At 39.5% G+C, this 11,798-nt stretch overlaps 1 protein-coding gene across 1 annotated transcript in view; it reads left to right on the top strand.

Annotated features, from left to right (window-relative positions):
• SEL1L3 (SEL1L family member 3) overlaps window positions 1-11,590 on the top strand; it is a 130,282-nt gene extending 118,692 nt beyond the window's left edge. Inside the window, exons 21-24 of the mRNA XM_077477681.1 lie at window positions 1,463-1,590; window positions 4,710-4,812; window positions 4,901-4,964; window positions 10,918-11,590. Coding sequence (XP_077333807.1) covers window positions 1,463-1,590; window positions 4,710-4,812; window positions 4,901-4,964; window positions 10,918-11,072 — 450 coding nt within the window. The 3' untranslated portion in view covers window positions 11,073-11,590. The remainder of the gene's footprint in view (window positions 1-1,462; window positions 1,591-4,709; window positions 4,813-4,900; window positions 4,965-10,917) is intronic.
• Window positions 11,591-11,798: the final 208 nt, after the last annotated feature.

Here is an 11,798-nt window from a genome sequence, read left to right on the forward strand (position 1 = left end):
TTCCTGTCGGCACTTAGCCCACACAGTTCGAATTTTACTGAGGTAACACAGTTAACCCTTTGATCGCCCTTGTAGTTAACCCCTTCCCTGACAGTGCCATTCATTCAGTAATCAGTGCATTTTTTTAGCACTGATCACTGTATTGGTGTCACTGGTCCCCAAAAAGTGTCACTTAAGGTCAGATTTGTCTGCCGCAATGTCGCAGTCCCACTAAAAATTGCAGATCGCCGCCTTTACCAGTAAAAACAATAGAACAGATTTAAAAGTCCATAACCAAAAATGTACCAAAAATATGCAGGAGAATACACATTGGCCTAAACTGATGAATACATTTGTTTATATATATATATATATATATATATATATATATATATATAATTTTTTATGTATTATAGCAGAAAGTAAAAAATATTGTTTTTTTCACAATTGTCACTCTTTTTTTGTTTATAGCTCAAAAAATAAAAACCACAGAGGTGATGAAATACCACCAAAAAAAAGTTGTATTTGTGGGAAAAAAGGACATCAATTTTACTTGGATACTGCCTGGTACGACCACCCAATTGTCAGTTAAAACAACGCACTGTCGTATTGCAAAAAATGGCCTGGTTATTCAGGGGGTAAATCCTTTCTGGGGCTGAAGTGGTTAATGGCATCCTGGTCTTAGTCCATAGGGTTCAATATTGAGTTGGCCCACCCTTTGCAGATATAACAGCTTCAACTCTTCTGGGAAGGCTATCCACAAGGTTTAGGAGTGTGTCTATGGGAATGTTTGACCATTCTTCAAGAAGAGCATTTGTGAGGTCAGGCACTGATCTAGACGAGAAGGCCTGGCCTCGGAGTCTCCACGCTAAATCATCCCAAATGTGTTCTGTGGAGTTGAGGTCAGGCCAGTCAAGTTTCTCCACCCCAAACTCACTCATCTATGTCTTTATGGACCTTGCTTTGTGCACTGGTGCTCATGTTGGAACAGGAAGGGGCCATCCCCAAATTGTTACAACAAAGTTGGGAGCATGAAATTGTCCAAAATGTTTTGGTATGCTGACACCTTAAGAGTTCCCTTCACTGAAACTAGGGGGTCAAGTCCATCCCCTGAAAAAACAACCCCACGCCATAGTCCCCCCTCCACCAATCAATTTGGACCAGTGCACAAAGCAAGGTCCATAAACACATGGATGAGCGAGTTTAGGGTGGAGGAACCTAACTGGCCTGCACAGAATCCTGACCTCAACCCGATAAAATACCTTTGGAATAAATTAACTGCAAAGGGTGGGCCAACTCAGTATTGAACCCTACGGACTAAGACTGGGATGCCATTAAAGTTCAAATGCGTGTAAAGGCAAGCATCCCAATACATTTAGCAATATAGTATAATGTAGTTCCATGTGGGGTGGTTCCACTTCTTCTTATCAGTATTATTATTTTTGCTGTTGTTTGACTTACTTACTTTTGTATGCTTTTTCAGGGCTTTTTCAACCTAGCTCAACTAATCCAAGAGGGAGTCACCATTCCTGAATATATGTTAAGACATTTGAAATTGAACACATCTTTCTTTGGGGACAACCACACCCTGGTGATAGAGCTCTATGAAAGGTTTTGTTTTTTGTCACTTACCATTTCTGAGAAACATAAATATTAATAATGCAGTAAAATATACCCCAAGTGTAATGTTGAAATAACACCAGTACAGTATTATTACATAAATTACAGTAGCTTAGTTATCTGTACCCAGTGTGTACCCACTGGACCATAGTGCTGCCTTGGGCAGAACTATGGTCCAGTGTTGACGGTGAGCTGGGTACGAAGTGTGATGTCCCCACATGATATCTGAATGAGCACAAATAATTCCAAATCAAGAGTATTATTTGTTGCAATAGGCTGTTTTATATTTTACTTAGGCATTAGTTTAGTTTGGCTGGACTGGTAAGATTTTAGGAAACCTTTCTGGTCTATTGCTGCTATCATTGCAGGCTGCCATGTCAGTATGTAGGCCCAGCTTTAGATTTGACCTAGTGGATTTTTTGAAGTACTGCAATTGCTGAAGATCCACTTTACACAAGATGGTCAGTATAACAGTCAGACAACTAGCATTTTTAGGAGACATGAAATTGTGGCCTCTTTCCTTCTAAAGTTCGCTGTCAGCTAATGCCACTCAGCCAGTCCAGGTGCTGGATTGATCCCGACTTTAATGTCGGCATCCACCCAAATGCCTGGGACTGCAGCTGGCTCAGCCTCACAAAGAGCCGCTGAGAACCTGAGCCAGTAGCTCCTGCCCCCTCCATAACCAAGAACTCCAGTGAGTACTGGAGGGGCAGAGGACATAGGTGGTGACTGGCAGTCACTGGCTTTCTGCTCAGTGAAGACGGAGAGCTGAGTGGTCAGTAGTCTTTGATTGCTCAGTTCTCATTCTTAAGGTACGTACACAATATCGGACTTTTTGACAACAAACATGCAAATTAGCTGTTTTGGAGCAACATCCAACCGTGTGTACGCTCCATCGGACAAACTTTTTCCATTTTCATTGGACTTTTGTTGGCTGTGTGAACGGACAAACTTTTTGACAACATAAGTCCGATGGAGCAAAGTCCGATCGTGTGTACGCAAAACCATCGGACTTTTGTGCCAGGTACAAACACGCATGCTCAGAACCAATGCAAAAGATCAGACAACAATACAGAAGTTGACCAAAGGTGGCGCTGGAGTAATTGAACATCCTCTTTTGAAGTGTCATCAGTACGTTGAAACGTCACTACGTTCGTGTTTGTTGCCTAAAAAGTCAGATCGTGTGTATGCAATACAAACTTGTGGACTACGCCCTTTGTATAAAAGTCCACGGGAAAGTTTGTACAAAGTTCTATCGTGTGTATGAGGCTTTAGAGGCAGCGGGGGGACCGATGTAGCATCAGACCGATGCTGCATTCACCTAAGTGCATATGTATTTTGTTTTTATCATTTCTATACTTTAAATTAGCTGTGTGAAATGTTACTCTGGATCTGGAGGTGGTGGACTTATTTGAGTGTTATTGACAGTCATTATGTCAGGCAGGGAAGCAGATTGAGGTGGTGAACATTTACATTCAAAAGGTAAACGGGTCCAGAAGTACTTAACCAGTACCGGGTATTTACCAAAGCAGCTCTCCTATCATTAATTTATATGACTGGCTTACATATAGTAATACACATACTGTGTGTGGAAAAAGACGAACATATTGGAATGACTGATGGTGATGAGAAAAGTCCAGAAAAGACACAGGCGGTGTTCCTAGTGTTGATTGATATATGTGCACTTTTCACCAGAATCCTCACTGCTGTGCATCACACTCCCCTCTGGGGTTTAAACTCACCAGAAAGAAGTAGTTTTCAAGCCTCAAACCCTTTAACCGCTGCCATCCGCAATATGAACTGGGTCAGAGCTGCATACAATCTCCACAGGTATTCAGATATATGAGAAGAAAAACTCCACATAGTACAGTTCCGTTTTACCATTTATTGCAATCCTCCAATCGTTAAAAAATGACACCATAAAACAAGAGGTAGTCTCAGTGAACTGGACAGCCTCTGTTCATTCCTTCTGGTTATCTCTCTCAGGCTGTGGAACGCAAAACGTCACTTCCGATCACCGTAAGGTCATGCCCTGAGTTTCAGACAAAGTCATAATGACGAAACGTGCCAGGGCGTGACCTTACGGCAACCGGAAGTGACATTAAAGTCAACTATTGGAGGATGGCAATAAATGGTAAAACGGAACTCTACTATGTGGAGTTCCTCTTCTCATATATCAGCGACTGCTGATAAATACATCGTATTTTGGATTTTATATATCATTTTGTTTTAACCACTTAAGGACCGGGCCTCTTTTTTAGATGTGTTGTTTACAAGTTAAAAACAGTTGTTTTTTTTTGCTAGAAAATTACTTAGAACCCCCCAAACATTATAATTTTTTTTTCTTACACCCTAGAGAATAAAATGACGGTCGTTGCAATACTTTCTGTCACACCGTATTTGCGCAGCGATCTTACAAGCGCAATTTTTTTTTTAAAGATACAATTTTTTGAATTAAAAAATAAGACAACAGTAATGTTAGCCCAATCATTTTTATATTGTGAAAGATAATGTTACGCCGAGTAAATTGATACCCAACATGTCATGCTTCAAAATTGCGCCCGCTCGTGGAATGGCGACAAACTTTTGCCCTTAAAAATCTCCATAGGCAACATTTAAAAAATTCTATAGGTTGCATGTTTTGTGTTACAGAGAAGGTCTAGGGCTAGAATTTTTGCTCTCGCTCTACCGATTGTGGTGATACCTCACATGTGTGGTTTGAACACCGTTTTCATATACGAGCGCTAAGGAAGTATCTGCTTGCTTCTGCACGCGAGCTCAGCCGGACAGGACATGGTTAAAAATCATAACAACGATATCAATCCTAACAGTAAGGAAGTGGTTAATCAATTTTTTATGTTGTGAAGGTTTTGAGCACTGAGCTAGAGGAAGTGGGCATATCTCCTTTTTTTTCCATTGGTGAACATTTACAGATGAGAACATTTAGATGATGGCATTGGTGTTCTATTAGCAAAAGTTGAAAATGAGGCAGTTTTATTATTGTAACTTACACTGCTCAGCATTTTCATAGTTATCTCTTGTAGTATAATTTATGTCTTCCTTGTTCGAACTTGCTGTTATAACTGGAATGTCTATGTTGGGCTTTACAGGTGCCAGAATCACAGCAGTGATGAGGGTGTTAATCCTTGTACCCTTGTGCTCCTTTACCTTCAAGTGAATGATGCCTGGAATATATTACTGCGTTCCCCTATGGTACACCTCTACAATATTACTTTATAACTGCCATAAATTGTTCCATGCACTGTAACATTTTCTGTCTTTCTTTTTTTTTTTTTTTCAGATGTATTTGCTGGTTTCTCTGGTGCTGGCTGTATTCACAGTACAGTGCATATATGCAATTCAAGGTAACATGAATACATGGCAGTGCCCAATAGTTAAAGGGTTTGTGATCACTCTAGAGCAGTCTTTAGAACCCTTGAAATAATTATAAAGGTCTCGGGAGCCCTGTTAAAAAAATAAAAATTAAGATTGCCTCCTACATTGGGGGCAGTTGGGAATGATGTCCCCTTTACAGTGGTGGTCAGAATGCCACCCTTGCAGACAGCTAAAAAGATCATTGGTGTAATGCTACTTGCTCTGCCAAATGGTGTTGGCCTGTAACCATATATGCTCCATCAAATGTGAGGTCAATCAGCCATTGCTAAAGGAACCCTTTGCAACTTCTGGAGGAACTGTAGGTTCCCACAGATCACTGGTTGAGAATGTCTTATCTAGAGTAAAGCTAGATACACACACTGAGTGGATTACATCTGGTTCCTAATGAACAATCCAAAAGCGTATATGCTAAATACCTCCTAAAACATGCAGGTTTAGGAAATATTTCCAGTACCTACAGGTAAGCGTTATTATAGGCTTACCTGTAGGTAAAAGTGGTATAACTAAGTTTACAACCACTTTAAGGGGTAGCAAATGCACCGCATACTAGCACATTATTACAGACTTATCTGTATACAGAGCTCTCTAGTGCAATGCTGTTATGGCTCCCCGGGACTTTCATCTTCACCCAGTCTTCCTTCCGGATTCACAGGTTCCAGCTGTAGTAATGGCCGGGGCCTTTATGACGTCACTCCCGCATGTGTGCGTGGGAACCCCAACCCTGGCATGGAGCTCTGAAGCTATGGCACAGCCCTTCAGAGTGAATGCGCCGGTGACGTCACTGGCTGCATCCCATGTGAATATTTCCTAAACAGTGCAAGTTTGGGAGATATTCAATGTACCCACAGGTAAGTCTTATTACAAGCTTACCTGTAGGTACAAGTTAAAAGTGGGCTTTATTTCCACTAATGTGTTAGCTGTCTTTAATGATGGGAAAGATGCCAATTCAGGAGACCAAGAGTGTTTTAACTACAGTATAGAGTGAGTATACACTCCACATAAATAGAATTATAAAGGCATTTTAGCTGTCAGCAGAGGTCTTAAAAATGTATTGAAAATCATAATCAAAGAAAAAATAGAAACATCTCTCAAAAATGCCACAAGATCCCCCGACATCAGTATGTGAAGTCATTTTTTCTTGTAGTGATGAGATAGGCCCGTTCTCATGCTGCATCATAGTCCTATGTTGTGTGGTTCAGGAAGATATCATAAGGCTGTGGTATTGTGAAGTGGAGGGGGGATATAGTCCTCAAAGATTTGAACAAAATTTGCATCTCACATTCAAGAAGCTCCCAGGGTATCTAGTTCCCAGGGACCATTTAAAGAGTTTGCAGTATGTACCAGCACTTAAATTTATGTGACTCATTTAGTTCACATTTTTTTTCACTTTGACCTTTGCTTACTTAAAATAAAACAAGACAGTAGTACTAAAAATGGCATCAATTATCAATTTAAAAGCATGACAGCAGTAAGTAATGTCTTTTATTTTTTGGCATTGGTGCTATCATTATCACATAATAAGCTTGTTGTACTAGCATGCCTATAGCACAATGGTAGCAACAGTAGGCCTCAGTAAATAAAGTAGAATTATAGTTTTTTTTTATTTTGAATATAAGAAAAATATGGGACGAGAATACACTCATCCCAAACAAAAGGACTAGACTCAACAGCAACGATGCCACATGTATATAAAAAGTCAATATCTTTATGATAAAAAAAGTTAAAAACCACATGTACAAATGAATAATATTGTAAAAACAGAAGAAATGCCTCTCAACATAGCGAAGGGGCAAGAGGGCTCCAGAAATGTAGGTGTATAACTGTACTTTTCCAGTCGTTAAGGTCAATGCGTTTCGCCAATTTATGGCTTCTTCTTTATGGTCCTGAAGAAGTCATAAATTGGCAAAATGCTTTGACCCAGTCGACTGGAAGAGTACAGATATATACATACATTTCACCAATTTCAATACGTAATTTTGCCTATACTCCCAGTCGATTGAGAGATGTACAAAACCTGGGACTTTCTTGTCCCTTGGCTATTTTGAGAGGCATTTCTTCTATTCTTACAATATTACTCACTTATACATGTGGTTTTTAACTTTTTTGTAATAAAGATATGGGGGGGGGGGGTTATTTATAAAAGACAAATCCACTTTGCACTGAAAGTGCACTTGGAAGTGCAGTCACTCTAAATCTCAGGGGTAGATCTGAAATGAGTGGAAGCTCAGCTGATTTTATCATCCAATCATGTGCAAGCTAAAATGCTGTTCTTTTATTTTCCTTGCATGTCCCCCTTGGATCTATAGCGACTTCACTTCCAAGTGCACTTGCAGTGCAAAGTGGATCTTCCTTTAATAAATAACGCCCATTGTCTTTTAATATACATGTGGCTTCTCTGATGTTGAGCGGATAAAGTCCAGTCCTTTTGTTTGTTTTGTTGAGTGGGTGTATTACCATACCTTTTTTTTCTTCTATAGTACTGCAGATGTGGCTACTGGAAGTCTATTTTTTCACATTGTTTTTTTAATATGTTTTGACAGATGGCACCTCTGCACCCCAAGTTAAAAATGCTGTAAAGCGTTTTAGCCGCCGCATCTATAAAGCCCCACACAATTGTATGGGGACAGTTTGGGTTTGCGGCTTGGGGGGGGGGGGGGGGGGTTGCTAAAACTGTGGCTCAGCTTCCCCTTTTTACTTCTCCCCGGATACCTGCCGGAAAGAGGACAAAGTGTTATTTTAGGCTTTGCTAGCGTAGTTAAGCTGACCATGCATTAGTAGAATTTTTTCAAAATATTTCATTTTAAGAATGTGTGTTAGATTTTTAATCATCAATGGACTCAAATTGACGAACATTTTCCACCACAGAGAAGCAGGGTGGCAAATTTTTCTTGAATGAAGACATTTCTAACAGTGAATGTGGTATTTGTTTGGGAAATGACATTCATTCCATAATAGAATGTAAAAAGCAAACGATATTTTGAAGTACTTTTGAACGACATTTGTCTAATCATCGAATGTACTGAGAATTGTGTACCAATGTTCATATAAATCTTTGTTCAAAAAATCTACTAGTATATAGCCAGCTTTAGTGTACATAGTAAAAGCCTTTCAGCGCTAGCTATATTTTATCCCTAAATTCTATCGGGTTATATTGACTAAGGCAGGTGTAAATATTGATCAGGTTTTATCTTTGTCTGGGTTTCACAGTCTGCACTTTTTATTTGGATTTTAACCAGTGTTGACATTTCAAACCTTTTCTGATAGCATTCGATGACCTGTATAGCAGCCTGTGTGGTAATGGAGATAACGAGTACACAATGCATGGGGTCATAGTAATGGCGTCCATCACAACATTTACACTTCATACTTAGATATAAGTGAAAGTCCCAGCACTGCTGTGATTATTTCTATATGAAGATAGTGGAGGAAGACAAATGTGATAACCTAATAGGAGCAGGAAGTCGAATAGGTCTTTGTATTGTGTCTCTGCTGAGTGTCCAGGATTCCTTGGCATAGCAAGAATGTACTAGGTGCATCTCCTTTTGACACTGGGGTGTATTAGACTTCATAGAGACGCTTAAAGAGACTCTGTCACCAACTTGCTCAAAGTCACAGAAAAATCAAGAATTTTAAATGCTTACTTTCAGTGTTTTTCCTTACCATGAATATGTTTTTTTTTTTATTTGCTTGTAATATGCTTTGCTTGCAATATGCATTCACACTGGGACGGTGCGCTTGTAGGACCTGCAAGCAACATCTTTGGGGCGGTTTGGGAGCAGTGTATGCACCGCACCCAAAGAGCCCTGCCCATTGAAATGAATGGGCAGTGCTGCCGAATCGCCTTCAAAGCGATTTGGCAACGCCGCAACATGGGCACTTTTAACCCTTTGCTCAGCTGCTAGCGGTTGTTAAAAACGCCCTGCTAGAGGCTGAAAAGCCCCGCTAAAATGAAGGTAGAAAAATGGAGAAACCCCCTAGATGTGTGACTTAGGTACCTATAAAGTACCACATCTAGGTTTCTCCATTTTTCTATCTTTCTGGGGATGTGGTACACCTTTTATAGCAGATTTATTTCAGATAGCTCTGTTTCTAAAATGAAGGTAAAGCACTGCTAATGCGGTGCGGCCCCAGTGTGAAAGGAGTCTAATGCCCTGTACACACGGTCGGACATTCCGATCACAAAATCCGTTGGATTTTTTCTGACTGATTTTGTCCGAAACTGGTGTTGCATACACACGGTCGGACAAAGTTGTCGGAAAATCCGATCGTTCGGAACGTGGTGACGTTCGTTACGTACAACGGAACTACATAGAGGCTAGTAGCCAATAGCTTTGGTCTCGTAATCTGATCTGAGAAAAAGTATGATAGAACCCACACATGATCGGATTTTCTGACAATATAATCCGATCTGAACTTTTCCATCGGAATTTCCAACCGTGTGTACAGGGCATTTTACATTCCACTGACACTATCTCTTTTCTTGTAACTAGGAGTAGAAGATTGATACAAGATGGATTAATTGAACTGTAACAGCACACTGAAGAAGCAATAGCCTAGCTTGCCCTGGCTTTTCAGTGTAGCAGCAAACGTTAAGCTGGCCATTGATTTGAATCTTGCCCGATTCAGCAGGGAGCGGCCGAGATTATATATTATATCATTTATATAATTTATTATATTGTATAGTGAATAAAAAGGAAGGAAGGAGATGAAATGGAAGGAGATTTAAGCACTTTATATCTCTAAAGCACAGTGGTTGGAGGATTCTAAAAAAAAGGACTATTTACATTTTCAGATGAATTTTCAATATTTACAATTTTTTTTTTTTATTGATTTTTATGGACTTAGGTTTAGTATACTATTTTTCACGATTTATTTGCCTTGAGAAGTGTAAGTGGTTTAGTAGCACCTGACTTTTTATTCACTATGAATTAAGGGTGGGTCACCCACTTAAAGGGGCAGCTGCACATGTTTAATCACATTTATACACCCAAAAAAATATTTTTCCATTTCACTAGGTTGGCAACATACTTATTATTTTTTTATTATGGTCAATGGCTATAGCCTCTAGCAATAATCAATAATGTTACTTAAACAGGAGCTGCGCTTACTCTACTCAATGAATAGTATTAAACATTTATCAAACCATGTACGGGCATGTTGATTGTACCCAAGTTGCTCAATCAATCAACTTGGGTATAACCAGCCTGTTGTTTTTTTCATGCGATTATTGCCAGTGGCTATAGTTGCTAGCAATAATCACTGGGCTATTTGTTATAAACAGGAGCTGCACTTATCTTATCCAATGAATAGTATTAAAATATGAATCCACACAATCAATAATCACCATATATCCAGATGTGTCAATAAAGTGCAATCAATAACAGATGAAGTGCATATGAAAACATTAAAGTGCATAATGTCCAGCAATAGTGCAAAATCCAAAGTAGCTATGTGGCTATTAAATTCACGTGAAGATGTTTTTAAACAAAAGTGCTCCATGCATCCAAGACTGCTTCACACCAATCTACCGTCTGTGCCCTCACCCGCCAATGTTGACCCACTGAGGTAGGTCAAACAGGCTTATATTTTTGTGCAAGTGATTTTGAATAATAATTACTGTGTGTTCATCCAGTGGGGCGGAGGGGCGGGGACACCTCTCCGGTATCGGAAAAACAAAATAGCTCTGCGGGAGAGATTCCTCCATCAACACAATCAAGCGATTTTCTTTCCGGCAGCCTGTGGATGCAGGAAAGAAAATCACTCTGTCTATGGCTGGCTTTAGAAGCCAGAGATTTTTGGACTGATGGGAGAGCTAAGAGCCTAGTTTTTATTGTTTGCAGTGTGTTAATGTTCTGTAATAAGATTCTTACATTACGTCAAGGGAGAAATATATGTAACAGTGTCATCAATGTTTTCCTCCAGCTTTGATCTTAAACTCCAGAAGAGTCAATGGTTTGCGCAACAGACCACCATTAGAGGAAAACTCCTATACCATGGCGAATGCAAGTGAACCAAACGACAGAACCAACCTGGAAAATCCCCATTCAGAAATAAGAAATGTTGGCTTGCACAGATGACATACAGAATGGTGGAAGCAGAGAATTAGGACACATCAGAAGTTTAAGATCAATGTTTTATGTCCTTTATCATTCCATCTGAGAGGACAATAGAAGGCCAAGTTCTTCCATAATTCCTAATGCTGTAAATGTGACTCAATGAAGGATTAGTTTTATTTTAAAACACAGAGATGTAACAAACTGGGTTATTTTAATAAGCTAGTGCAAAACACAGTGATATTCTGTACCTACGGCAGCCATGTACATATCATTTAGCAAATTGAAGCAGATCTGTGATAGGTTGCCACGAGTCGTTACACATCACTGCTGTTTTGCATTGTAATGTTTTGTACATTTTTAGAATGGTGATACTTATCAGGTGTTTTGTCTAAGAAAGGCAAACAATGGAGATATAGAATGTCGTTTGCAATTACTGATACATTTTTGGATTATAGAAAATTGAAAGTATGTTGTCATGTGACAGCAACGAGCATTAGAATTTGATCAGCCAAGCTCAAATAAACCTCCTTTATATTTAGTGTGCAGATGTGAAGAGTGATGTGTCAACATTGTAATGGAACAAGGGTGCAAAACACCCAAATTGTGTAGGAAACAATAGAAATTGTGGTTTGAAGAATACCTAATCAGCAACAACCCCTGCATGTCATGTATGAACTTACTAAAAGACATAAGTTCCAAGAATGAAGGTGCCTAGTGATATCAGAAGACAATCTCCCATTACAGAGG

Source organism: Lithobates pipiens, unplaced genomic scaffold (genome assembly GCF_037356315.1).
Source record: "Lithobates pipiens isolate NorthernLeopardFrog02 unplaced genomic scaffold, aLitPip1_a1.2 Scaffold_13, whole genome shotgun sequence".
Classification (NCBI taxonomy): Eukaryota; Metazoa; Chordata; class Amphibia; order Anura; family Ranidae; genus Lithobates; species Lithobates pipiens.